Raw genomic sequence first — 26,375 nt, 5'->3', positions numbered from 1 at the left:
AATCTGGATTGTTTTCTTATTGTTGAATTATGAGTTCTTCATATACTTTGGATAAAAGTTGCTGTATCAGGATGTGTCTTTTGCAAATATTTACCCCAGTCTGTGACTTATTTTCTGTTAATAATTTCCTTGTCATTATGTTGTGCAGAGCAGAAGTTTTTAATTTTTAAAAAATAATTTTGATTTATTTTTTATTGTGCTGAGTTTTCATTGCTGTGCAGCCATTTTCTCTAGTTGCAGCAAGCAGGGGCTACTCCCCACTTGCAGGGCATGGGCCTCTCATTGAGGTGGCTGCTCTTGTGCAGAGCATGAGCTCTAGAGTGTGTGGGTTTCAGTAGTTGTGGCAGCAGCAGCCACAGCAGTAGTTGAGCTCAGTAGTTTCAACTCCTGGGCTCCAGAGCACAGGCTCAGCACTTGGGCACGGGCTCAGTTGCTCTGAGGCCTGCAGGATCTTCCCAGACCAGGGATCGAACCTGTGTCTCCTGCATTGGCAGGCAGATTCCTTATCACTGAACCACTCAGAAGTTTTTAATTTTAATGAACTCCGGCTTATCAATTATTTCTTCATGGATCATGTCTTTGATAGTGTTTAAAAAGGATTTACCATACTTGAAATGGGCTTCCCTGGTTGCTCAGACAGTAAAGAGAGACCTGGGTTTGACCCCTGGGTCAGGAAGATCCCCTGGAGAAGGGCCTGGCTACCTACCCCAGTATTTCTGCCTAGAGAATTCCAAGGACAGAGGAGCTTGGTGGGCTACAGTCCATGGGGTTGCAAAGAGTCAGAGATGACTAAGTGACTAACTCTTTCACTTTTCATACCCAAAATAGTAAGATTTTTTCCTAGTTATCTTCCAGGAATTTTATATTTAGGTATAATCCATTCTGAGTTAATTCTTGTGGAAAGTGTAAGATCTGTGTCTAGAGTCTTTTTTTTTTTTTCTTTCCTGAGACTGTCCAGTTGTTCCAGTACTATTTGTTGAAGAAACTGTCTTTGTTCCATTGTGTTTGCTCCTTTGTCAAAGATCAGACTATATTTATGGGGATCTATTTCTGGGTTCCACTGATCTATTTGTCAGTTCTCTCCCACACCATCTCCGTTAGTATATATCTTGAAGATGGGTAGGGTCAGTCCTCCAGCTTTGTTCTTCTCCTTCAGTATTGTTAGTTATTCTGGGTCTTTTGCCTCTCCATATAAGCTTTATTTTTCTTTTTTAAATTTTTAATTGGAGGATAATTGCTTCACAGTGTATGTTGGTTTCTACCGTACAACATGAATCAGCCTTAAGTGTACATATGTCCCCTCCCTCTGGAACCTCCCTCCTACCCCCTACCCCATCCCATCGCTCTAGGTTGTCACAGAGCACTGGACTGAGATCCCTGTTTTATAGTGCAACTTCCCACTAGTTATCTGATTTACAGATGGTAATGTGTATGTTTCAATGCTACTCTCTCAATCTGTCCCACCCTCTTTTTCCCTCACTGTGTCCACAAGTCTGTTCTTTGTGTCACAGAAACTTTAGAATAAGTTTGTCAATGTCTGTAAAATAACTTTCTTTGATTTTGATTGGTTGCATTGAATCTGTAGAACAAGTTGGGAAGAACTGACATATTGGCAACTGCGGGGGTCCAGCCTCCGCTGGTCCAGGGAACCCTTGGGATGAGCGGCGTCGGCGAATGCACACACACACACACACACACACACAGTTGCAGTGGAAAAACTTCTTCTTCTTTATTTTTTCTCTAACACCTTATATATCTTTTTTTTACTGCCGGGGCCAAGGTACGAATTATTGTTTTCAGATCTTTCCAGATGACGTGCCCCTTAGATCAACAAAACAAGTCAGGGGATATTTTCCAAGACAGAATTTCCCAGGGTACAAAATCTTCCGTCCCTAGTGGCGCGTGACAAGGATTGTTTTGGACCTCTTAGCCCACTCTGTTTTCAGGTTTAGACGTTCTTCTTGCTTCACTGCTTCACTTGAATGGACAAACGTCAGCTACAAAGAAACACATAGCTACAGGGAAAAAAATATCTTAACAGTTTTACAGTATAATCAATCACTTAACCACTATAGTTTCTATTATAATTTTACCTACTATAAAAACTTAACTTTTATATTATACACATACTACAATATCTTGCTTACTATTTAATCTACAAGCCATAATTCATTCTATTTTCACACAGCCGTCTATGATACCTATAGCACTAACACTACTTCCTAGTGTACTCCCAGGCACACCATGGGCAGGGGAAATGGAGTAGCAGCAGCGTCGCAGCTGCCTTAACCCTTACTCTACAATATGAGAATTTTGGCATTGTGTGGTTATTAAACTTACAACTAAATCTAATGGTGTTTGCGTGTCCAGGGATGGGATTCACAATCACATTTATAAGCAGTTTTAACTTCTAATCTATTTCCATATTCCCTAATATACCTCCTATATATAAAATCCCACATATCTATAAATGGCCTAAATCTAAATACCTCCCGCATACCAGGTTATTCATATGGTTCCCATCTCCCCGGGGGCAGAGTAAGCCTAACTCTTCTGGGAAGCCCCCAGACGTTTACACCCTAGAGATGTCCCTGGGACCTTCCCCGAGGTCTACCAGGACAGCGAAAAACCACCAAGAATTCCAAGAAAGAGTATTAGCACAGACAAGACACATATAGCAAGAATAGGGAGCGTCCCGGAGCCTGCTGGACTCGGATTCCCCTGGGTTCATGGCCTCCTTGGGTCCATGACCTTTACCCAGAGCCTTGTCATGGGCGGGGCGTTCGCTTGTCCTCTTCTTGGCTCCCGACAGGCAACATTGATTCTTCCTGTCCATGAACATGAAATATTTCTCCACTTATTTGTTTCTTTGAGTTTTGTAATTTTTCTCATAAGGCTCTTTCTTATATATATATGCTGTTAGATTTATACCTAAGTATTTCATTTTGGGGGTTGCTAGTGTCAGTGATAATGTTTGTTTTGTTTTTTTCTAAAATTCTGCTTTTTCATTGTTAGTATATAAGAAAGCAATTGACTTTTAGGTTAAATGTATAACTTGTAAGCTTGCTACAGTCCTTTATTAGTTCTAGGATATTCTTGTTCGTTTTGTCAAGTCTTTCAGATTTTCTACATAGATAATCATGTCATCTGCAGGCAAAGACAGTTTTATGTCATCCTTCCCAATCTGAAAACTTTTATTTCCTTCTCTTACAGTATTGCATTATCAAGGACCTCTATTTCACGGTGTGGAAACAGAGTGGTGAGAGAGGACATCCTCGCCTTGGACCTGATCTTGGTGGGAGAGATTCAGATTTCTGTCCGTTAAGTATGATGTTGTTGTTGTTGTTGTTGTTGTTGTTGTTGTTGTTTGGTTGCTGAGTCATGTCCAACTCTTTTGTGATTGCATGGACTGCAGTCCACCAGATTTCTCTGTCCATGGGATGTCCCAGGCAAGAATACTGGAGTGGGTTGTCATTTCCTTCTCCAGGAGATTTTCCTGACCCAGGGATCAAACTTACATCTCCTGTGAATTCTTTACCTCTGAGCCATCAGGGAAGCCCAAGTGTAATGTTAGGTATTGGTTTTTTGGTAGGTATTCTTTATCACATTGAGAAAGTTCCATTCTGTTTCTAGTTTACTTAGACGCTCTTTTTTTTTTAATCATGAAAGGGTGTGGGATTTGGTCAGATGCATGTCTTCATGAGGCCTGTAGTTTTCTTGTAACATCTTTGTCTATTTTGGTATTTAGGAAATGCTGGTCTCGTAGAACAAGTTAGGGAATATTTTCTCTGCTTCTATCCTCTGAAAAAGATTGTAGAAAATTGACATAACTCCTTACTTAAATGTTTGGTAAGAATTTACCAGTGAACCCATCTGAGCTTGGTGTTTTCTGTTTTAGAAGGTAACTAATTGTCAAGTCAATTTCTTTAATAGATATCGGCCTATTCAGATTGTCTACTTTTTTCTTATTGGAGTTTTGGCAGATTGTGTATTTCAAGGAATTGGTCCATTTCATCTAGGTTAACAAATTTGTGGAGATGGAGTTTCCTTTATTATCCTTTTGATGTCTATGTGATCTGTAGTGATAGCCCCTCTTTTACTTTTAGTATTAGTAATTTTTAGTAATTTCCTTTTTTCTTAGTAGTCTGCCTAGAGTCTTGTCAACTTTATTGATCTTTTGGTTTTGTTTATTTTCCCTATTGATTTTTTATTTCATTCATTTCTGCTCTAATACTTATCATTCTTTTCTTCTGTTTACTTTGAATTAAATTACTCTGCTTTTTCTAGTTTCCTAAGATTGAATCTTAAGAAATTCAGTTCAGTCAAATTTCCTGATTCCTAGTGAATCTTAGATTATGGATTTTATATCTTTCTTCTTTTCTAATAAACATATTCAGTGCCATGAATTTCCTTCTAAGCACTACACTACTTTTGCTCCATCTGATAATTTTGACAAGTTGTCCTTTCACTTTTATTTAATTAAAAATATTTTAAAATTTACCTTGAGATTTCTTCTTTGATCTATATGAATTTAGAAGTATACTGTTTAATCTATATGTATTTTGGATTGTTCAGTTATCTCCATTACTGAAACTTCTAGTTTAATTCCATTGCAGTCTGAGAGCAGACACTGCATGATTTCTCCTTTTTTTTTTTTTTTCCATTTATTTTTATTAGTTGGAGGCTAATTACTTTACATCATTACAGTAGTTTTTGTCATACATTGAAATGAATTAGCCATGGATTTACATGTATTCCCCATCCCGGTCCCCCCTCCCACCTCCCTCTCCACCCGATCCCTCTGGGTCTTCCCAGTGCACCAGGCCCGAGCACTTGTCTCATGCACCCAACCTGGGCTGGTGATCTGTTTCACCCTAGATAATATACATGTTTCAATGCTGTTCTCTTGAAACATCCCACCCTCTCCTTCTCCCAGAGTCCACAAGTCTGTTCTATACATCTGAGTCTCTTTTTCTGTTTTGCATATAGGGTTATTGTTACCATCTTTCCTTTTAAATTTGTTTGGATGTATTTTGTGACCCAAAATGTGGTCTATCTTGGTGAATGTTCTATGTGACCATGGGAAAAAATGTGTATTCCAATTTGTTGGATTAAATAGTCTATTGATGGGACTGTTCATTGGCTGTGAGGTTACTTGGCTAAAGTTAGAGTTGTGCAGCTTATATATTAATAAACCAGGTTACTAGTTAATGTGGTTTGGTTCATCTCTAAATTTTGGCTTTTTTCTCTCCTTCTCCATGTCGCTGGGGCACATGGTGCCTTCTAGTGGGAGACCTGTCAGTATAGAGATCTGGGAAGGCGACGCCGCCTGTGTCCTGGGAGAAAGAGATCGAGAGGGCAGGTCTGAGTTCACATCCTGCCTCAGCCACTTACTAGCAACATGGCCTTGGGAAAATCACTGTGACCATTCTGGTTCTTATCCTCTCTCAGATGGTACATCCAGTGCCATAGAGAGTGGCTGATGATGCTGAAATGAGGCCACGCACGTAAAGCACGAACACGACACATGCTAGTTATTATCCTAAGGAAAGTAGAAGGGTTAGATTAGGGGGACGGACCTTGGGTTCCAGACTGATTACCAGTGTTTGGGGATTTATTTGTCTCTGGCCTGAGGCAGTCACTGAACAGAAGTACCAGGGAAGGGATCTGGGTGTGAGCTATCTATCATGGTTCATTTTATCAACTTCCGGAAGGACAGAAGTTGAAGGTGACGTCAGCTTTCTCCGCAGATGCATTCAGGCAGATTGCACAGGTCCTTTTATTTTTGTGGTGAAAGGCTGGCAGGGTGAAGAGGGAATCGGGGTGGGGGGCTGTGACTCTCAGGTCCTTGGTGGCCCCGCACCTGCCGGCCTCTGAGCTGTCTGCGTCTGGCCGGGGAGATTATGAGGAGCTGAGATCCCTGTGCGCCGCTGACTCGAAGGAGGTCCCCACTCCGTCCCACTGCTTAGGCCTTTAAGACAGAGTATAGGGTCTCTTCCTGGGGGCCACCATGGGAAGTGGGGAGGGGAGGTGCTGCTGAGCTGGTGAGGTCAAGCTGGAGACAGTGAGGGAGGCACTGGGGGCCCCAGCGTCATCCTGGGGGAGAAGGAAGCGGGAGGGGGTGAGACAGCAGGGGAGGGGTTCCATCTCAGGGCCACGATCCCACAGCTGATGCCCCACTGACACCACAGGCCCTCTGTCCACCCACCCCACCTTCTCCAAACTTCCCTCTCATCCTTGCAGGTCCTAGCCTGAGCTGCTTATTTTCTGGTCCTGCTCCAGTTCTATATGTTGTTCTAGGAAAAAAACCAATTGTCCTAGAGTCAGGTAACCAGGCAGCCAGGGTAGAGAAATGGGCAGGGGCTCCAGCAGTGAGGTCATCTCTAGGTCAGGACCAGGGTCTCAGGGGAGGGCGGGTGAGGCAAGGGAGAGAGAGGAGGATGCTGAGGGCACCTGTGTGGGGAGGGGGTGTGGGGAGAAGGAAGACCCAGGTGAGAGCGGGGATGATGGCGGCAGGACTCACCTTTATTCTCGGTGTTCTGGTAATTCTCTTCTGCGTTTTGGGAGGACTCCCTGATTGGGAACAGGAGAGCAGTGATGTGTCAGAATCTGGGCAGGAAAGAGCTACCACCTGCCTCGGGCCGCTTCTCTCGGTGGGGGCTCTGTGACCTGCCTGGTCACACTCGGACATGAAGGCAGAGGTTTGGGGCTCTCAGGAGGAGGCTGCCTGGATGGGGTTGAGGAGCCGTTTGCAGTGTAGCCCCGTCCCTGAGAGCTGACTGGGGTGGACTCTTGCAGAGAAGCGGCTTTATTGAGGGGCGCAGGGAGGAGAAGCAGGAGGGGGCGCCTGTCCTCTCTGCGGCAGCGCCTGGGTCCAAACTGGAGCGCGAGAACCAGGGAGCTTCTCTCAGGTCCCCCAGGCGGTGCTCAGGCCTTGGTCCCCGAGGAGACGCCATCCGGGGAGGGGTCCCGGGAGGACACTGTCAAGAGTCAGGAAGGCGAGAAAGGAGGGAGGGGCTGTGAGAAGGAAAAGCCTGGACGTGGCAGAGAGGATGAGAAGGGAACGCGGTGGGCGGTGAGGAGGGTGAGTGTCAGGAAAGGAAGAGGAGCCGGGGCCAGAGGAGAGGGAGCCAGGCTGGGGGCCGCGAGGGAGCCACTCTGAGGAGAGACAGGCCGGGGCAGCTGGAGGCCCCGTGTCACAGGGCAGAGGACAGACTGGACGAGGAGCAAGAAAGGGGACAGAGCGTGGAGGGGGCGGGTGTGTTCTGGAAGGATGGTGTTCAAGGGGGAGAAAGACCAGGATGAACAGAGGGAAAGGCTGAGACCTGGGGATGGAAGGAGGAAAGGCTGGTGCCAGAGACAGACAAAGGGAGATGTTCTGGGAGAGAGTCAGAGAAAGTGCTGGTCCACTGCTCTGACTTTCTAAGGATCGGGAGCCTCAGAAAGTGAAGAGCCTGGCCTGTGGGGACTTGGGAGGATGTGGATGGAGGTCCAGGAGGGGAGGCCTGTGAAGGCTCCCTGGTGCTGCTCTCAGGAGGAAACTTCTTGCTCATAAATAGCCCCGTCCCACTGCACCCCCCCATACTGGAGGACAAGCGCTCACCTGGCTGGGGTCCTGGCTTCAGTCTGCGCACCTGTAGGGGGACCAACAGCGTGTCACTGTGCCATCCACGGAGGCCTGTCTCCTCCCCGCCTTCTCTGCCCCATCCCATCTGAAAGCTCCCTGGGAAGGGCTCAGGACTCAGAGCCGCCACCCTGAGGCTGCCCACACCTGTCCCGCCTTGTCCTCACCATCAGTCAGGAGAGCAGTTCTTCCCTGCCCCCTGTGCCCCGTCACCCTCTGAACAGGTTGGACTTATCCACCTCCCCAACTCCAGTGACCTCGGTTCCACTCAGTCACATCCTGGATTTATTTTTTCATTGGGATTAAGAACTCTGACATAGTAAACACTGGTATCATTTTTATGCTTCAACTTTCCTTCCTTCCAGCTCCCTTCGGTCATCATCCCTCTGTACCTGTGCGTGACCTCACTGCACTCTTGTCCTGATGATCCGCTCTCCCTCAGGTTACCCAGGCCCCCCACTGAGCCCCCTCCTCTCCACCTGCGCCCTCTCACGGGCTCCCTGACCCCCTGGGTCCCGACACATCTCCAGTCCTGGCTGTGCCCTCAGGCAGAGGATGCTATTTGCTTACTTCATATCCACTCGCTTCTTCATCTTCAGTGACAGAAATTCAATTTATTTGGAGTGTCAGGGTGCCCCCCTACCAGATGTGGGACCTATGACTAAATCTAGCCAATGAGGAGAAAAAGACAAAAAGTCTCTGCTTCACCTGTCTGTTCTCATTTTAGAGATCCTGTTTCCTGTTAAGATTCATCTGATTTAGATCTTCAAATACCGTCTTGCATTTCCTCAGTGACTATGTTACATTTTCTCTTTATCTCCAGCTCTCATCCTCACTCTCAGACACAACCACTGTGGTTGCTGTGCAGATTAAAAAAAGACAATTTGTATGTATTTCACCACCTCATGTGAAGAGTTGACTGATTGGAAAAGACCCTGATGCTGGGAGGGATTGGGGGCAGGAGGAGAAAGGGATGACAGAAGATGGGATGGCTGGATGGCATCACCGACTCAATGGACATGAGTTTGAGTAAACTCCGGGAGTTGGTGATGGACAGGCCTGGTGTGCTGCGATTCATGGGGTCGCAAAGAGTCGGACACAACTGAGCGACTGAACTGAACTGACTGAACTGATCAACATATTTATTAATGGCTTTTGGGTTTTATGTCATACTTAGGATGGTCCTCAATCCTCGTTATAAAATAGTCTCACATGCTTTTTTTCTAGTATTCAGGTTATTTTTTTTCCCTCATTTAGATCTTTGATCTCTATGGGATTAATTTTGGTACAGATTATGGGGTAGGGAGATAACATTCTTTTTCTTGGTTGCTTTCCATTGTTCCAGCATCATGTCTCTACTTACTCATCCTTCCTTATTGTTTAGAAATGTTTCCTTTAAACCTACAAAATTCCCATATATATTTGGATCTGTTTTCATCCTGTCTCTATCTGGGTTTTTCTCTTTTCTCCTATTTCTGCATCTGTTATGTGTTATGTTTATCATATGCCAGTACTGCATCATTTAATTTTTGTAGCTTAATCATTACACATACTAATGTTCATATAGTGCTTACTCTGCACCAAGATCTATTTTATTTTATTTTTTATTTTTTGTTGCTGTTCCCAGGTGGTTTTTTTAAAATAGAAGTATAGTGGATTTACAATGTTGCCTTAATTTCTTCTGTATAGCAAAGTGACTCACTTAAACATATATATATATATTTTTTTCACTTTCTTTTCCATTATGGTTTATCATAGGATATTGAATATAGCTCTATGTGCTATACAGTAGGACCTTGTTGTTTATCCATCCCATATATAATAATTTGCCTCTTGATGAAAGTGAAAGAGGAGGGTGAAAAAGTTGGCTTAAAGCTCAACATTCAGAAAACTAAGATCATGGCATCTGGTCCCATCACTTCATGGGAAATAGACGGGGAAACAGTGGAAACAATGTCAGACTTTATTTTTGGGGGCTCCAAAATCACTGCAGATGGTGATTGCAGCCATGAAATTAAAAGATGCTTACTCTTTGGAAGGAAAGTTATGACCAACCTAGATAGCATATTAAAAAGCAGAGACATTACTTTGTCAACAAAGGTCCATCTAGTCAAGGCTATGGTTTTTCCAGTGGTCATGTATGGATGTGAGAATTGGACTGTGAAGAAAGCTGAGTGCCAAAGAATTGATGCTTTTGAACTGTGGTGTTGGAGAAGACTCTTGAGAGTCCCTTGGACTGCAAGGAGATCCAACCAGTCCATCCTAAAGGAGATCAGTCCTGGGTGTTCATTGGAAGGACTGATGCTGAAGCTGAAACTCCAGTACTTTGGCCACCTGTTGAGAAGAGTTGACTCGTTTGAAAAGACCCTGATGCTGGGAGGGATTGGGGGCAGGAGGAGAAGGGGACGACAGAGGATGAGATGGCTGGATGTCATCATCGACTCGATGAACATGAGTTTGAGTAAACTCCGGGAGTTTGTGATGGACAGGGAGGCCTGGTGTGCTGCAATTCATGGAGTCACAAAGATTTGGACACAACTGAGCGACTGAACTAAGAACTAAGAACTAAGAACTAATCCCAAACTCCCATCCTTCCCTCTTCCCTCCATCTTCCCCTTGACAACCACAAGTCTGTTCTCTATGTCTATGCATCTGTTTCTGTTTCATAGATATGTTCATTTGTGTCATAGTTTAGATTCCACATATAAGTGATAATATATGGTATTTGTCTTTCTGTTTCTGACTTACTTTGCTTAATATGATAATCTCTAGGTCCATCCAGGTTGCTGCAAGTGACTGCTCTTTCTAGTGGCTGAGTAATATTCCATTGTATATATACACTACATCTTCTTAATCCCTTCATCTTTCAATCGACATTTAGATTGTTCCCATGTCTTAGCTATTGTAAATAGTGCTGCTATGAATATAGGGGTTTGTTGTATGTTTTTGAAGTATAGTCTATGCTCAGGAGTTGGATTGCTGGATCATATGGCAACTGTAATTTTAGCTTTTTTGAGGAAACTACATAGCATTCTCCATAGTGCCTGTACAAATTCACATTCTCACCAACAGAGTAGGATGGTTCCCTTTTCTCCATACCCTCTCCAGCATTTATTATTTGTAGATGTTTTAATGATGGCCACATTCTGACTGCCATGAGGTGATACCTCATTGTAGTTTTGATTTGCATTATTTTAAAAATTAGTGATGATGAGCATCTTTACATATGCCCGTGTCTTCTTTGCAGAAATGTCTGTTTCAGTCTTCTGTTCATTTTTCAGTGGGGTGTTTGTTTTTTGTTATTGAATTATATGAGTTCTTATATATTTTGGAAATTAAGCCCTTGTCAGTCACATTATTTGCAAATATTTTCTCCCAGTCCACATGTGGTCATTTTGTTTTGTTGGTGGTCTCCTTTGCTGTGCAAAAGCTTATATGTTTGATTAGGTCCCATTGGTTGATTTTTGCTTTTTTTCTATTGCCTTGGGAGATTCACCTCAGAAAACATTGGTAAAATTTATATCAGATAATTTTTTCCCTTGTCTCTTCTAGTTTTATTGTATATTGTCATATAGTTAAGTCTTTAATCCGTTTGAGATTTATTTTTGTGTATGGTATGAGGTATGTTCTAACTTTATTGATTTACATGTGACTGTCCAGCTTTCCTGACACCAGGTGCTGAAGAGGGTATCTTTTCCCCATTTTATATTATTGCCTCCTTTGTCAAAAATTAATTGTCTCTAGGTATAGAGGTTTATTTCTGGATTCTCTAATATAGTCCATTGATCCCTATGTCTGTTTTTGTGCCAATACCAGTCTGTTTTGACTACTATAGCTTTGTAGTATTGTCTGAGCTTTTGGCATTGTGGCTTAGTTGGTTAAAGCAGTCCTAAGAGTCACGCATAGCATAAGTTCTTTTGGAGGTCACTGTTAGCCTTTCCATAGAGCCTGTAGACTCCAGGACTGGGCCACCTCAGGCCAAACAACTAATAGGGGAGGGAACACAACCCCACCCATCAGCAGACAATTGGATTAAATATTTACTGAGCAGAGCACTGCCCACCAAAACAAGACCCATTTTTCCCCACAGCCAGTCCCTCCTCCCATCTGGAAGCTTGCACAAGCCTCTTATTCTCATGCATCAGAGGGCAGACAGAAGAAGCAAGAACTACAATCCCACAGCCTCCAGAATGAAAAATACAATCACAGAAATCTAACCAAAATGATCACATGGATCACCACCTTGTGTAAGTCAATGAAACTATGAACCATGCCATGCAGGGCCACTCAAGATGGATAGGTCATGGTGGAGAGTTCTGACAAAATGTGATCCACTGGAGAAGGGAATGGCAAACCACTCCAGTATTCTTGCCTTGAAAACCCCATGAACAGTATAAAAATGCAAAAAGATATGATACCAGAAGATGAGTCCCCTAGGCTGGTAGGTGTCCAGTATACTGCTGGAGAAGAGTAGAGAGAAAGCTCCAGAAAGAATAGAGAGGCTGAACCAAAGCAGAAATGACATTCAGTTGTGGATGAGTCTGGTGGTGAAAGTAAAGTCTAATGCTATAAAGAACAATATTGCAAAAAAAAAAAAAAAAAACAATATTGCATAGGAACCTGGAACATTAGAATTAGATCCATGAATCAAGGATGTGGACCTAACATAACCAATCCATGAAATTGGACATGGTCAAGTAGGAGATGGCAAGAATAAACATTGACATGTTAGGAACCAGTGAACTAAAATGGATGGGAATGGATGAATTTAATTCAGATGACCATTATATCTACTACTGGGGACAAGAATCCCTTAGAAGAAATGGAGTAGCCCTCATAGTCAACAAAAGACTCTGAAATGCAGTACTTGGGTGCAACCTAAAAAATGACAGAATGATCTTAGTTTGTTTCCAAAGCAAATCACTCAACATTACGGTAATCCAAGTCTCTGCCCCAACCACTAATGCTGAAAAATGCCGAAAAAGCTAATGTTAAACAGTTCTATGAAGACCTACAAGACCTTCTAGAACTAACTCCAAAAAAGATATCCTTTTCATCATAGGGGATTGGAATGCAAAAATAGGAAGTCAAGAGATACTTGAAGTAACATGCAAGTTCGACCTTGGAGTACAAAATGAAGCAGAGCAAAAATTAACAGAGTTTTGCCAAGAGAACATACTGGTCATAGCAAACACCTCTTCCAATAACACAAGAGAGAACTCCATACATGGACATCACCTGACGTCCAATACCAAATGTCAGCCATGAAATTAAAAGACGCTTGCTCCTTGGAAGAAAAGCTATGACAAACCTAGACAGTGTATATATGCCAGAGACATCACTTTGCCGACAAAGGTGCATATAGTCAAAGCTAAGGTTTTTCCAGTAGTCATGTACGAATGTGAGAGTTGGACCATAAAGAAGGCTGAGCACCAAAGAACTGATGCTTTCGAACTGTGGTGCTGGAGAAGACTCTTGAGAGTCCCTTGGACAGCAGGGAGATGAAACCAGTCACTCCTAAAGGATATCAGTCCTGAATATTCACTGGAAGGACTGATGTTGAAGCTGAAGCTCCAATACTTTGGCCACCTGATGCGAAGAGCCAACTCATTAGAAAAGACCCTGGTGCTGGGAAAGATTGAGGGCAGGAGGAGAAGGGGACGACAGAGGATGAGATGGTTGGATGGCATCATTGAATCAAGGATATGAGTTTGAGCAAACTCTGCGATATAGTGAAGGACAGGGAAGCCTGGCATGCTGCAGTTCATGGGGTCGTTAAGAGTCGGACACAATTGAGCGATTGAACAACTACGGTATTGTCTGAAGCTTGGGAGGGTTATACCTCCTGCTTTGTTCTTTTTTCTCAGGATTACTTTGGCAATTCTGGGTCTTTTTATAAATTTTAGGTTTATTCCATTTCTGTGAAAAATGTCATGGTTAATTTTATAAGGATCTCATAAGTCTGTAGATTGCTTTGGGCAGTGTGGTCATTTAAAAAATTATTTATTTATTTATGGCTGCGTTGGGTCCCTGTTGCTGTTCTGGAGTTTCCTCTAGTTGCGACAGGCGGGGGCTACTCTTCATTGCTGCGCACCAGCTTTTCATTGCAGCGGCTTCTTTTGTTGCAGAGCACAGCCTCCAGCTGAGTGGGCTTCAGTAGTTGCAGCATGCAGGCTCAGTGGCTGTTGACATCAGGCTTAGTTGACCTGCAGCCTGTGGGATCGAGTTTGTGTCTCCTGCATGGTGAGCGTGGAATCTTAATCACTGGACGGCTAGGGAAATCCCCTGTATTTTATGTTTTTGGGTAGGATTTTAAAAGGGAGTGTTTGTTTACATTCTCTAACTGATACCTCATTGTTAGTGTAAAGAAATACAACCAATTTCTGTATGCTAATCTTGTAGCCAGGATGTATTTTATTTTTTATTTTTTAAATTTTTTTCCATTAATTTTTATTAGTTGGAGGCTAATTACTTTACAATATTGTAGTGGTTTTTGCCATACATTGACATGAGTCAGCCATGGATTTACATGTGTTCCCCATCCTGATCCCCCCTCCCGCCTCCCTCTCCATCCCATCTCTCTGGGTCTTCCCAGTGCACCAGCCCTGAGCACTTGTCTCATGCATCCAACCTGGGCTGGTGATCTGTTTTACCCTTGATAGTATACTTGTTTCAATGCTGTTCTCTCTGAACATCCCACCCTCGCCTTGAACATCCCACCTTCGCCTAGGATGTATTTTAAATGCCTTATTTTTTATTGTTGTATAACCACCCCCTCCCGGAAAGTACTATTATTATACCCGTTTTAGTGATGAGGAAGTTAAGGCAATAGTATCATTGTTTCAGATACTTGGAATCTGAAAGCCTTGGTATGAAGCAAGACTTGGCTGCTAGTGCTTTAGTTAATCTGATAGGACTAATTGCCTCCTGTTGAACATTTTCTTAACAGTATTTCAAATCAATTTTGGAGAGTATTGTCATAAATAACTAATGCCTCTAGCCTTGTCATCTCTTTCAACTATAATTTATGCATTCATATTTCTGATGGGCATCTCTGCTCAGATGCCACACAAACATAAACCATCCCAGACTCAAAACTCTTTCTTCTCTCCCAATTGTGGTCCTTGACCTCCTCTACCCCGTGATTTATGTGGTGGTCTCCCCATGGCCTCATTCACCCAAGTTGGAAACATGGGACTTATTCCTGCTCCCTCAACTTTGCACCAGTGCAATCACCAAGTCCTACTGTTTTTCCCTCTTAAACTTTTCCAGGATCTGGCCTCTCCCTCCATCCACACAGACACGGCATTAGACTGATCCCAGCCCAGCTGAGAGGTGGCCACTTCTCTGCTCTGGGGTGTGATTTCCAAGGTCTTCTTTCATCTCGTGGCTCCTCCACAGTCCCGAGCTACTTTGAGTTCCCAGAATTCTTTCCTTCCCCTGGAAGAACAGTAACTTCTACATGACTCTCAGCCGCTGGCTAATTCTTTTTCATTCTGTGATAGCCTTTGCAGGTGTTACTTCCTCTGAGAGATCCTCCTTGATTATCCCTTCTTCTGCTCAACCTACCATTGTTGTTGTTCAGTGGCTAAGTCATGACCGACTTTTTGCGACCACATGAATTGCAGAACGCCAGGCTTCCCTGTCCTTCACTATCTCCTGGAGTTTGCTCAAACTCATGTCCGTTGAGTTGGTGATGCCATCCAACCATCTCATCCTCCATTATCCTCTTCTCCTTTTGCCTTCAATCTTTCCCAGCATCAGGCATTAGCCCTTGAGGCAACTGTTCCCTTCCCCCTCCCCTCCCATCCCCCAGTTCTTTGAGAGCAGGGCCTGTGCTTTATTTACTTTTGCATTTCCAGTTACAAGCCAGGCCCTGGAAAATGGTTGTTCAACCAGTGCTTGCTGAGTGGAGCCACCTTCCTGTCCCTTCTTTCTCTCTCCTGCGTTTCCCAGGGCAGCCCCTCCCTCCTCGTGAACCAGCAGTGAGACTGATGAGAAGTGATTGAGGCAGGAGACAAGAGCTGGAAAATGGTCAGGTTTGTGGAGAGGGACTGGTCTTCTAAAGTGGTTCCCAAACTTGATGACACACAAATATCGCCCGAGGAGGGAGAATGCAGATTTCCAGGCCCAGACCTCAGCCCTGCAGGGCTCTGCATTTTTACTGAGCACCTCTGGTCATTCTGATGCAGGAGGATTCTGAGAAACACCCCACTGGGAATCTTGGGGAGAGGTTAGGGATTCCGGACCACTTACCTTTGGTTCTCTTCCACAAGAGGTACATAATCAGCGCCAAAATCAAGATCTTGAGAACAGCGCTGGCCAGTGCCACCTTGATCACAGCTTCATTACTCGGGAGCCAAGCCTCTGAACTCCTTATCTCCTCTGGGACCCAGAGCTTAGCTGTGGCAGTGGCCGCGGTGGTGGTAAGGTCCAGGATGGTTGTCTTGCTGGCTGGGAAGGCATGAGAAATGTGCAAATTCACTGCTAAGTGACTGGAAATACTTGGGTGAAGCTGTTACATCTTGTTTCCTAGTTTGGGAGAATGTAGGAAGTGGGGAGCAGGTCTCTGCAGCTCTCTCACAGGGAGGGGAGTAACAAGGGGAGATGCTAGAAGCTCTAAATCATCAGCTCTCCATTTAAATCCTGACTGTGTCCCTGATCAGTGCTGTGACCTCAGAACCTCATTTCATCATCTACAATTAGGAAGAAGTGAATTACTGGAATAAAAAATGTTTAAGTAGTAAAAGACACATAATATAAAATTTGCTATTTAACCATATTTAAGTATATAGTTCAGTGACATTAAGTAGCTTCACATTGTTGTGCAATTCTCATCACCATCCATCCCCAGAACTTTATCAGCTTCCTAAACTGAAACTCTGTCTCCACTAAACACTAACTCCCCATTCCCCTTTCCCCAGTCCCTAGTATCCACTAATCTACTTTCTGTATCTCTGAATCTGACTACTCTAGGGACCTCATATAAGTGGAATTAAAAAGTATTTTTCCTTGTAGGAGATGTTTCGATAATGGAGAAAACATCTGTAAAGCACCTAATGTATATTGGAATGTTTTTTAAGGTTAAAAAAATGTTTAAGTTCTACAAATAGATTGTACCTTCTCTTAATGAGCCATTAAAAAATTGACCAAATTACTCAGCTAAAGAAAAAAAAAAAATCCAATTCCAAAAGAGTCTTCAAGGAAATTTGGACCAAATTCATTGTCCACTTTTATTAGAAATTAATAATAGTATTTAAATACTATTCCTTAATTGAGAATTTTAAAATTAAAAAATTATTTAGTGAAAGAAAATATATATGCTTAATTGCCAGATAAAATAAAAATGATAGTACTGCATATTGAAAAACCTAAAGCTACACTCTAAGTTATATTCATATTATTTTTAAAATTTAATAATTAATTGATTTAACTTTTAGCTTTGGCTGCCCTGGGTCTTCACTGCTGTGACTGGGCTTTCTGTAGTTGCAGTGCTTGGGCTTCTCTCACTAGGTGATTTCTCTTGTTGCCGAGCGCAGGCTCTCACCTCAGGCTCAGTAGTTGTGGCCCACGGGCTTAGTTACCGTGTAGCATGTGGAATCTGCCAGGACCAGGGATCAGATCTGTGTCCCCTACATTAGCAGGTGAATTCTTATTCAACTGGATCACAAGGGAAGTCCTAAATTCATATTATTAAACACTTTCATTATTTTAAGGGAGAAGAAAATTTTTTAATGAGTGCAATATTCCACTTCTGAAGAAAAAGTACCCAAATAGAGAGAAGCCAGTTTTAAGGAAACTCATAGTTTGAAAGTAGGGAAATTTGTGTAGGAATACATTTTTTAAGGAAAAAGAACAGCAAAAAGAATAATAAATATAGGAGGTGATTATTTAGAGAAAAAACAAAGAAGAAAACTGACAAGAGTTTTGGAAAGCTAACAATGGCGAAGAGTCTGTTGAAATCATGAGTGAGTGTGCACACAATTACAGGCTGATAAACCTAAAAACCTCTGAAATGGATGATTATCTTAGACAAACACAAATGAATTCTTAAAAGAATGAATTTTAAGAAATAGTAAGCTTTAACTAATGGATAGACAAAGAAGAAATTGAAAGCACAATTAGAGAATTACCTTTCATAAAGATTTCAAGCTCAGGAGTTTTTATCTATAGTTTCTTGTGGAAGTTTAAGAAACAGATAATTCCCAGACAGAAGTTTCCAGAAAACAGAGAATTATGAAAAATTGTGCGAGTCTAACTCATTTCATGAAATGATGCTAATCTCCATTCATAACTTTTTAGAAACGCAGATTAAAAAAACAGAGTGTGTTTTTTTTTTTTTTTTTTAATAGATCTGGGTGGAGGAAAATACCCAATATTAACACAATAGAAATATAAGTTGGCATAAACCTTTGGGAATGCATTTGGGGAGAGCAATCAAACTGTGAAATATCTGTGCATGCCCTTTGTTCTAGTGATTTCTGTGCTAGGAATTTTTTCTGTGGAAGTGCTGGTCATGGTATTGAAAGACATGTGTTTAGGGGTGTTCCCTGCAGCTTTGAGATGTGACAACATCCTAACTGTCTTTCACTAGAAGACTGATTAAGTAAATTACAGTCCACTGCTACAGTGGGAGACCATGCAGCCATATAAAAAGAAAGGCATAGATGTACATGTGCTGAAGTGGAAGGATACTTGAGGTCCATGAAGAAAACATAGCAAGTTGAAGATAAGGAAAGTATGCAGTTTGCGTCTCTTGTGTTCCATCTCTGTACATCTGTATCTGTGGAGAGAAATTTCTGCAGAAAGAGGTAGTGGCTGAGATATAAAGTGAAGAGACAGGAATGTGCTGTTCATCTGATTCTTTTCTATATTTGGACATCATTTTATTATGTACAAGTATTACCAGTACTTTTAACTGTTTTTTAAATCTAATGTTTATTTTCTTTTTTCCTAGTGTAATGTTTATTTTCATATGAGTTTATAGGCACATGATTTTTTAAAATCAACAAATTCCCTACAGATTATAAAAGCAGTCCCTTCTGCTTAATTCTCACTCCCTTCCCACTCTCCAGAGGTGACTGATTTCAGCCGCTGATATTTTTGGCACTAACCTCATATTTCTAAAACACAGATGTTTACTATGATTCCTTGATTTTGTTTTCAGTAGTATCTGTTCACTTCCTACTACTGACATCTAGGATTTAGATCTCTTACAGCCCCTTTCCTTCCTCTTAACGTCTTAGCGTTTGATATTCTCCCTTTCACGAAACACGTTTTTCACATGGCATCTGGGACACCGTCTCTCTTGGTTCTCCTGCCTCACTAGCAGCTCCATCTCAGTTTTCTTTGTTGATTCCTCCTTTTCTTCCTACCTGTAACCATCAAGGTTCAGTCCTGGGACCTCCTCCCTCTGCAGGCACTTCTCAGATAATCTCATCCTACCCTATGGTGTTAACCACCAGCAATACGCAGAAAACTCCTCAACTTACACAACAGCCAACTCTCCCCCTGCACATGGACTCACATGTGTCACTGCTTACTCGCATTTCCTCTTGTTTGTTCGGTAAAATCTCAAATTTAGGATGTTCAATGCAGAGTTCTTCATTTCTTCCCAAACCTGTTCTTCCCTCAACTCGCCTTCTCAGTAATGAAACCCCGTCCTTCCAGTTGCTCAGGTCAGAAGCCTTAGAGTCATCCTTGCTTCTCTCTTTCTCTTCTCCCGTCCTCAGAGCACACACTGTCTGCTCTGTCTTCAGAACATAACCAGCATCTGGCGACTTCTCACTGCCATGGCCAATGCCCTAATCAAGACACACGGTCTCTCACTGGTCTCCCCGCTTTGCCTTGGTCATCTGTGTAGTCTAATTCTCCACCCAGCAGCCAGATGGACACTTTTACAATGTAAATCTGATCACGGCACTCCTCTGCAGGAAACGCTCCCTCGCTCCCGTGGCCCTCGGAGTCAAAGCTTTCCTTGGCTTCTCTGGTTGCGGTGCTCAAGCTTAATTGCTCCATGGCAGGTGGGATCTTAGTTCCTCCACTAGGGATCAAACCTGCCTCCCCTGCATTGGAAGGTGGATTATTCTTAACCAGTGGACCACCAGGGAAGTCTCTGGGTCTTCTTTTTATCTCTGATATTTTGAAATTTCATGATGCAGTTTTCCAGGTAGGTCTTTTTATTTAATTCATTTTCATTCTGGAAAATTTCTGTAGTAATTTCTTTAATATTTTCTTCCCCATGGTCTTCTCTTTTATCTCTTTTTGAAACTCCCATTATTCAGAAGTTGGAGCTCTGGGACCAACCCTCACTTTTTTATGACTTTTCCTTATGGTTTCTACATTATCTTTCTATGATTGATGGGACAAATTACCACAAACTGGGTGATTTAAAAGGACAAGAGTTCATTTTCTCACAGATCTGGAGGCCAGAAATTAGAAACCAAGGTCTCAGCCGGGATGCACTCATTCAGGAGGCTTGGGGGTGGGAGAGGGGTAGAGTCTGGTTCTTGCTTTTTCATCTCTCACTAGAGGTGTTTCACTCCAGTCTCTGTCACCTGGTCACGCTGCTTTCTCTTCTGTCTGAGTTCCAAACCCCTCTCTACCTCATCTCGTGTTTGCATGTATCTCACCGAGATAATTTCAGACAACATGTCCTCTCAAAGTCTTATGAATCATCCCTGTAACCATATAAGGTAGTATTCTACACGTTCTGAGGATTAGGATGTAGACAGAGCTTTTGGGGAGCCCTATTTCAGATCTTTGACTTTTTGTTCTTCTTTCTGAGAGATTTTCACAGACTTCATCTTTCAGTCCTTTTAGTGAATTTTCCATACTCGCCAGTCTATCTCTAATTTCTAAGACCTTCTTTATTGTTCTGTAAGCTCCTCTGTAAATCACCCGTTCAGAAAATCTCTTAACTTTCTGAGGATGATAGTTATTTGAAAAATTTAATCTCCTACCTTGTTTTGGGTTTTCCAGTTTCTCCCCGCTGCCCCTTCCCACCCCCCAACCCCCTGCGATTGTTTTGCTGTCTGCATCTCCTTAGTGTTTAGTTCAATCATTTTTTTGGCTGTGCCACACAGTTTGTGGGATCTTAGTTTCCCGACCAGGGATTGAACCTGGGCCCTCGGTAGGAAGAGCGAGTCTAGTCTCAGGCATCCCAGGCACAGCTGAGGCAAGGACATAATCATCATTGCGGGATATTCTGTCAAGGCTGAGTGCCCGCTTTCCTTGCCCCCTCGGCTCCCAGCAAGCAGGAAGCCACGCTGACTGACGCTCTGTGTGAGGTAAGGCAGTCAGTGCGGATCAGTGAGTGGGCTGTAGAGTGATAAGTTAGATTTCTAGATCTTTTTAGGCTCATCAGATAGATATTCTGAAGAGTCCCTGATTTTCTGCCCTTGGTGGGAGGAGGATGCTGCATCCTGGCATGCCTCTAGGTGGGGCATCAAGGTGTTTAAGGTTTCATCAGTTGACCTAATCCAGTCTTAAGAACTGAACCCTTGTCCAGAGTTATGCCTGGGCCTACCCATCCCACCCACCCCATGGTGCTATGGTTTATCCTTTCTGGGAAGCAAACCTCCACTCTGGCTAGAGTGGAGGATGGTGGTATGGAGGCTTTCCTGCATCTTAAATAGATTTTTAACTAGTTTTACAGTTTTTAGAATCTCTTCTACTCCCACTTTCCGGGGTGTTAGAAATTGCATTCCTGACCCTTTAAGGGGTTTGCAGTGTAAACCTCATTCCTTCTGAGTGTCCCCACTACTGGCTTAGGGTTTAGTTCTTCTGGTCTCTTGACCGGTTACATTCATTTGTTTCCAGCTTCCTCAAATTTGTTTTTGCCATGTAGCTTTCATATATTTTGTCCTTTTGTGTATTTGTGCTTAAAAATTCTCTTTGCTATCGTTTTAGTAGATTTTGGGAAGAAGTGGAAGTAAACATGTGCATAAACCCACCATCTTGGGCTGAATTTATGATTTACTTTTAGAATGAAAATGATTAAAAAACAAAGATTTAAAAGATAATGATGCAAAAAAAAAGATAATGATGCACATTAATAATGAAACTAAAGAGTAGAGAGGAAACTGGGAATTAGGAAAGGAAGAACAGGGACCTAAGTAGAGCCAAAAACTTGCTCCAAAGGCCATTTATAGGAATACGAAAGAGGAAGTGTTAATCCAAGGCTATCTTGCTAAATTCAGGTTGGAAGTCACTTTCTATTTGCTCTAAAATCAGCATAGTGGTCGAAAAAAGGCAGAGGTCTCCCAAAGTGGAAGACACAGAGGGTGCCCTTTCTGCCCAGAAGCAAAATGATCACTGACACTGTTCAGACTCACCAGAAGAGATCATAAAGAGCAAATTGTCTTAGACAACTACTACTTTTCAAAAAAAATTACAGATAACAGCTCTCTTATTGACCATGCCTGTCAGAGAGGCCTCCTCCCGCCTGCTCTGGAGACAGACATACTGAGGTTCAAGTTCCAACGCCCCACTGAGTGACAGATGCTACACATCCATTGTTAGGTTAAAAATAGTCAAGACAGCAAGATGACAGGTCAGGAGGTGAGGCCAAGCAGCTCCTGGTTAAGAAGGGAGGCCCTGGGGTTAAGCTGGGGTCAGACCCCACCTGCACCAGGAGTGACGGGGCTGAGTGACGTCTGCCGTGTGAGCCTCGGTTCCCCTTCCTGTGACGGGAGGACGGCAGCAGGGCCGCTGTACTGGGGGTCCTGGGGGAGGTCAGCTGGGCCGGTGCTGCCGAGGTGTCCCCCCGGGATGCCGGGCACAGTCAGGGGAGCTGCCGGGACTGCTGCCTCGTCATGACCAGGACAGGGGCAAGGTCAGGGTGGACACGGGGACAGGGTGACCGGAACCACATGGTGGCGGGGCGCGGGGGGGGAGGCAAGGAGGTAAAGAGGATGGAGGAAAGAGGAAAGAGATGGGATGGAGGTGGGGGTCTGGAGACTCATACTCTGGGGGGCAGGGCAGAGAAGGAAGGGGAGATGGGAAATCAGGTGATGAGGACACGGGACCCCTCGGCACCTGCTGTGTGTGCGGGCTGAGCTCATGGCTGGGGGGACAGACGTGAGGCAGCTGGGGCTCCACACAGGACTCAGGGCAAAGGGCAGGAGCCGCACCCCGAGATGTCAAGTCACCTGGAGGACGTGGGGCGTGGGCAGGGGCCGGCTGGAGCCCAGCTTGGAGCGGGAAGGGAGGACAGCTGGGAGCACACAGGGTGCGGGGGCCTGGGGATGGGGGAGGGGCTGGATCTGGAGGGCAGAGAGGGGGATGGGCAAGGGAGGCAGCTGATACCTAGGGAAGATTAAAATGAAAAGGGTAAGATTGGCAGAGACTCGGAGGTGTTAGGGGAAGACAGAGGATTTTGAGTGAAGAGTTGGGAAGACAGGCCCGAGCCAAGCCTGGGGCTGGAGGCACCAGTGGCCTCCAAGAGCCTCAGGGACAGCTGGACTCACCAGGGGTGACTGTGAGTTTGGTCCCCTCGATGGACTGCCACTGCTGCTTGCCGTGTGTCAGTGTGACCAGCTCCACCCGGCAGAAGTACACAGACTGGTCCTCCCTCCTCAGGTTTGAGATCCGGAGGGAGCCAGTCTTCTCACGCTCTGTCCAGTTCAGGAAGAGCCGGTTCTTGAAATTCTCATGGATGAATGGAGGGGTCATGTTGTAGATGAACTCCCCATGGAAGTGTTTCCATCTCCAGGATATTCTCATGTTGGGAACTTTGGCTAACTCCCAAATAGAATAGAAGAAGAAGGGGATGTGGATGGAGCCACCCTCAGGGGCTGAGAGATGCGTTGGTTGCTTCACCTCAAAGTGATGCTTTGGATTAGGTTCCGCCCAGTGACCTAGAGGAGGGAGGGGGAGAGACTCTGAAGGTGACCCCAGGCCATCGGGTACCCTCAGCTACATGGGGATGTGATGTGTGACAGGGCGTAGGACTGGCCCTCCTTCTGGCCTGGGTGATCCCCTTTCCAGGCTTGGGGCAGGGAGGAGGGTGGAAGGTTGGGGGACCTCGCACTGTGGGACTGGTCCTTGATTTGTTTGGCGTAGGAGACCTAGCCAGTGACCCTAGGGGGCCCTTCTACACACACCCAGCCCCTCCCCGGGGTCCCTGGCAGAGCAGGACACGCCCAGCCACTCACCAGCCTGCAGAGACGCCAGGAGCAGCAGGGGCAGCCCCATGGCCTTGCCCCCCTCCCGGGTGAGAGGACAGGCAGAGCCATCAAGGCCAGGCGGGAGGCCTTTGGGGGCCCTGGGGGAGACTCAGCACCAGGAGTGAGGACCAGGCTCCTCCAGAGGACGGAGGAGGGTGGGGGCCTTCCCCAAACCCGCCCACCCCGACAGTGACGGGCACTTCCTTTATCACCCTGGCTTCTTCTTTTCCTTTATTGCAAAAGGGCTTCCCTGTGGTCAGTGCAGAGGGAAGCATGGTCTGGGGCTCCCCGCCCCCATCTTCACGCTGGGGGCTGGTCCTGACCTGTGCCCACTGGGCCTCCCCCCCTCAACTCCTGTCTCCCACCTCACATCTCCCTGGGAAGCTGTCTCTGTCTCTGCTGGTCTCTGCTTCTCTGAGTGTCTGTCCTCCCAGGGGAAGGGGCGGCAGCAGGACCAGCAGCTCAGGCTCCTTCAGGGAGGAGCAGGGCGGAGCCGCTGGCGGTCACGCTCAGCCCCCCTCAGACACCCCCCTGAGGAGGAGGCTGTGCTCACTGCCCACCCCACCCCAGGTTGAGGTTGGGGATGAGGGTGATTTGTCCTGTGTGTGGAGTGACACCTGAGTTCCATTCCCGCTTCACCCAACTTGGTTTGGGACCTGGAATTTCTCCGCTTGCCTGACCTTCAAAGGCGGGGACTGGAGACCACCAGGGGGCGCCAGTGCCTATTCTGTTCGACAGCATTTAAAATTAAGAATTTTCAAGAGTACGGTTGTTTTACATTGTTGTGTTAATTTTTGCTGTACAGAAAAGTGCATCGGTTATACATATACATATATCCACTCTGTTTTCAGATTGGTCTCTTTTTGTTTTTGGCCCTGTCTCGCACAGACCTTAGTTCCTTGATCGGGGATCATACCTGTGCCCTCTGCAGTGGAAGCATGGAGTCCTAACCACTGGGCTATCAGAGAATTCCCCAGCACGGAACTTTTACAAACAGGTCCTGGGTAACCTTTGCAGATGACCTGCTTTCCAGGTGCCCTCAGGCCCGGCTGCTTCTGCAGAAAGTGTCCCTAGATGCAGATTGCATATTTCATGTCATCCTCAGGCCTGGGGTGGAGTTGGATCCCCATGAAGCTAGGATTTGTGAGGTGTGGTTTTGGCTCAGGGATGGCATATGGCCTCCAGGTTCGTTCATCCTTACTTCCCCCAACAGGTATAGGAGGGCCTGAGAGTCAAGGCCTGAGAGTCAGGCCTGAGAGCCTGGTCCTCTCTCAGCCTGGCTCTACTGAGAGAGGAGTTTTGTGGGAGGAGGGGGGGGCCTGGAGTTCGAGATTCAAGGATGGGCAGAGCCTAAATGCAGCCCTTTAGCCCAGCGGGTGGCCCTGAGAGGCCAGAAGCTGTGTGATCCTCAGCAGGGACAGGTGAGGGCTACGAGCCGTGGACCACAGCTCGAGACCCACTGCCTCAGGTCTTCTCACTCTCTCCCAAGCTTCCATCCTCCTTTCCCCATTGACCATGTCCATCACTGCCCCACCCCTTCCCCTCCATGGCACCTCCTGTTTCCCCCCTCTGCCCCCCCCCCCCACCAAGGTTGGGGAGCAGAAAAAGACACCTGTTCTCACTACCTCCATTCATTGTTATGGAAGGTTCTAGTTCATGCCATAAGGCAAGAAAAAGAAATCAAACAGTTCTAAGTATATTTTCTTAGATTCTGTATTTATCTGTTTGGCATCCATTCATCATGGGACCAATAGTACTAACTCTATTTTCTTATTTTTTATAGTCCTGGTATTTGGTCACTTGTGGCCTACCTGACTTGGAGAGACTGCCCCACCCAGGACTAACCAGTTCTTAGAGATAGCAGAGGGCTCTCCTGGGAGTGGGTCTTTCATATGCACACCAACCAACCCAGGGCTCTGCTTTAAACCTCCTCCGTTATCTGATTCTCACACATCAACCCAGTATGTCCACTGCCCTGAGTCAGCACAGGGCCAGGACCAGCCAACTAGGACAGCACCTGTAGCCCACAGCCCACCAGAGTTATTCAAACTAGGTAATCCGAAACTGCCTCTGTGTCCCGTCCTGCTCTTCCTGCAGAAAATACAATAAAGAAGGTGGTCTGTACTTTTCCCCTGGCTCTTTTTCACCTTTTGAATAACACAGTTGCTTCATAATGTGGCCCTGTATGCCCCCCCCCCTTGGAAAATATAAGTAATAAATATCTTTCAATGACCTTAATCTCTGTGAATCATCACTCAGTCACCTCCATAAATTAACATGCTGTGATCCAACAGTTGAGACCAAAGGCATTCTACCAGGAAGGACATAGTAAAATCAGTCTTTGTTCACAGATGACTTGATTGTTTATGTATATGGTCAGTGAATTGACAAGAGAGCTACTAGAACCTTGAGTGATAAAGCAAGTTTGCAGGATACAAAATCAATATACAAAATCAATTGTATTTCTATATACTAATAACAAAAATTTGAAATTAAAATGAAAACAATGCCATTCACAATAGTATCAACAATATGAAATACTGAGGAATAAATACTATGCAAGATGTGCAAGACCTGGACAG

General features: G+C 44.8%; 1 protein-coding gene across 4 annotated transcripts in view; it reads right to left on the bottom strand.

Annotated features, from left to right (window-relative positions):
- Nucleotides 1-26,375, bottom strand: part of LOC110144343 (paired immunoglobulin-like type 2 receptor alpha) — a 45,455-nt gene that overhangs the window by 4,782 nt on the left and 14,298 nt on the right. Inside the window, exons 2-7 of one of the 4 annotated variants that reach the window (XM_070460345.1) lie at nt 23,782-23,816; nt 23,095-23,484; nt 15,881-16,078; nt 7,604-7,634; nt 6,524-6,573; nt 4,817-6,096 (exon numbers count right to left, since the gene is read on the bottom strand). In XM_070460345.1, coding sequence (XP_070316446.1) covers nt 6,092-6,096; nt 6,524-6,573; nt 7,604-7,634; nt 15,881-16,078; nt 23,095-23,484; nt 23,782-23,816 — 709 coding nt within the window. In that variant the 3' untranslated portion in view covers nt 4,817-6,091. The other 3 variants (XM_020904279.2, XM_070460343.1, XM_070460344.1) reach the window with 3 other exon arrangements.

This window comes from Odocoileus virginianus, chromosome 33, assembly GCF_023699985.2.
Source record: "Odocoileus virginianus isolate 20LAN1187 ecotype Illinois chromosome 33, Ovbor_1.2, whole genome shotgun sequence".
Lineage (NCBI taxonomy): Eukaryota > Metazoa > Chordata > Mammalia > Artiodactyla > Cervidae > Odocoileus > Odocoileus virginianus.
Note: the sequence above shows the minus strand (reverse complement) of the source record. Positions and strands in the feature narration are given on the sequence as shown.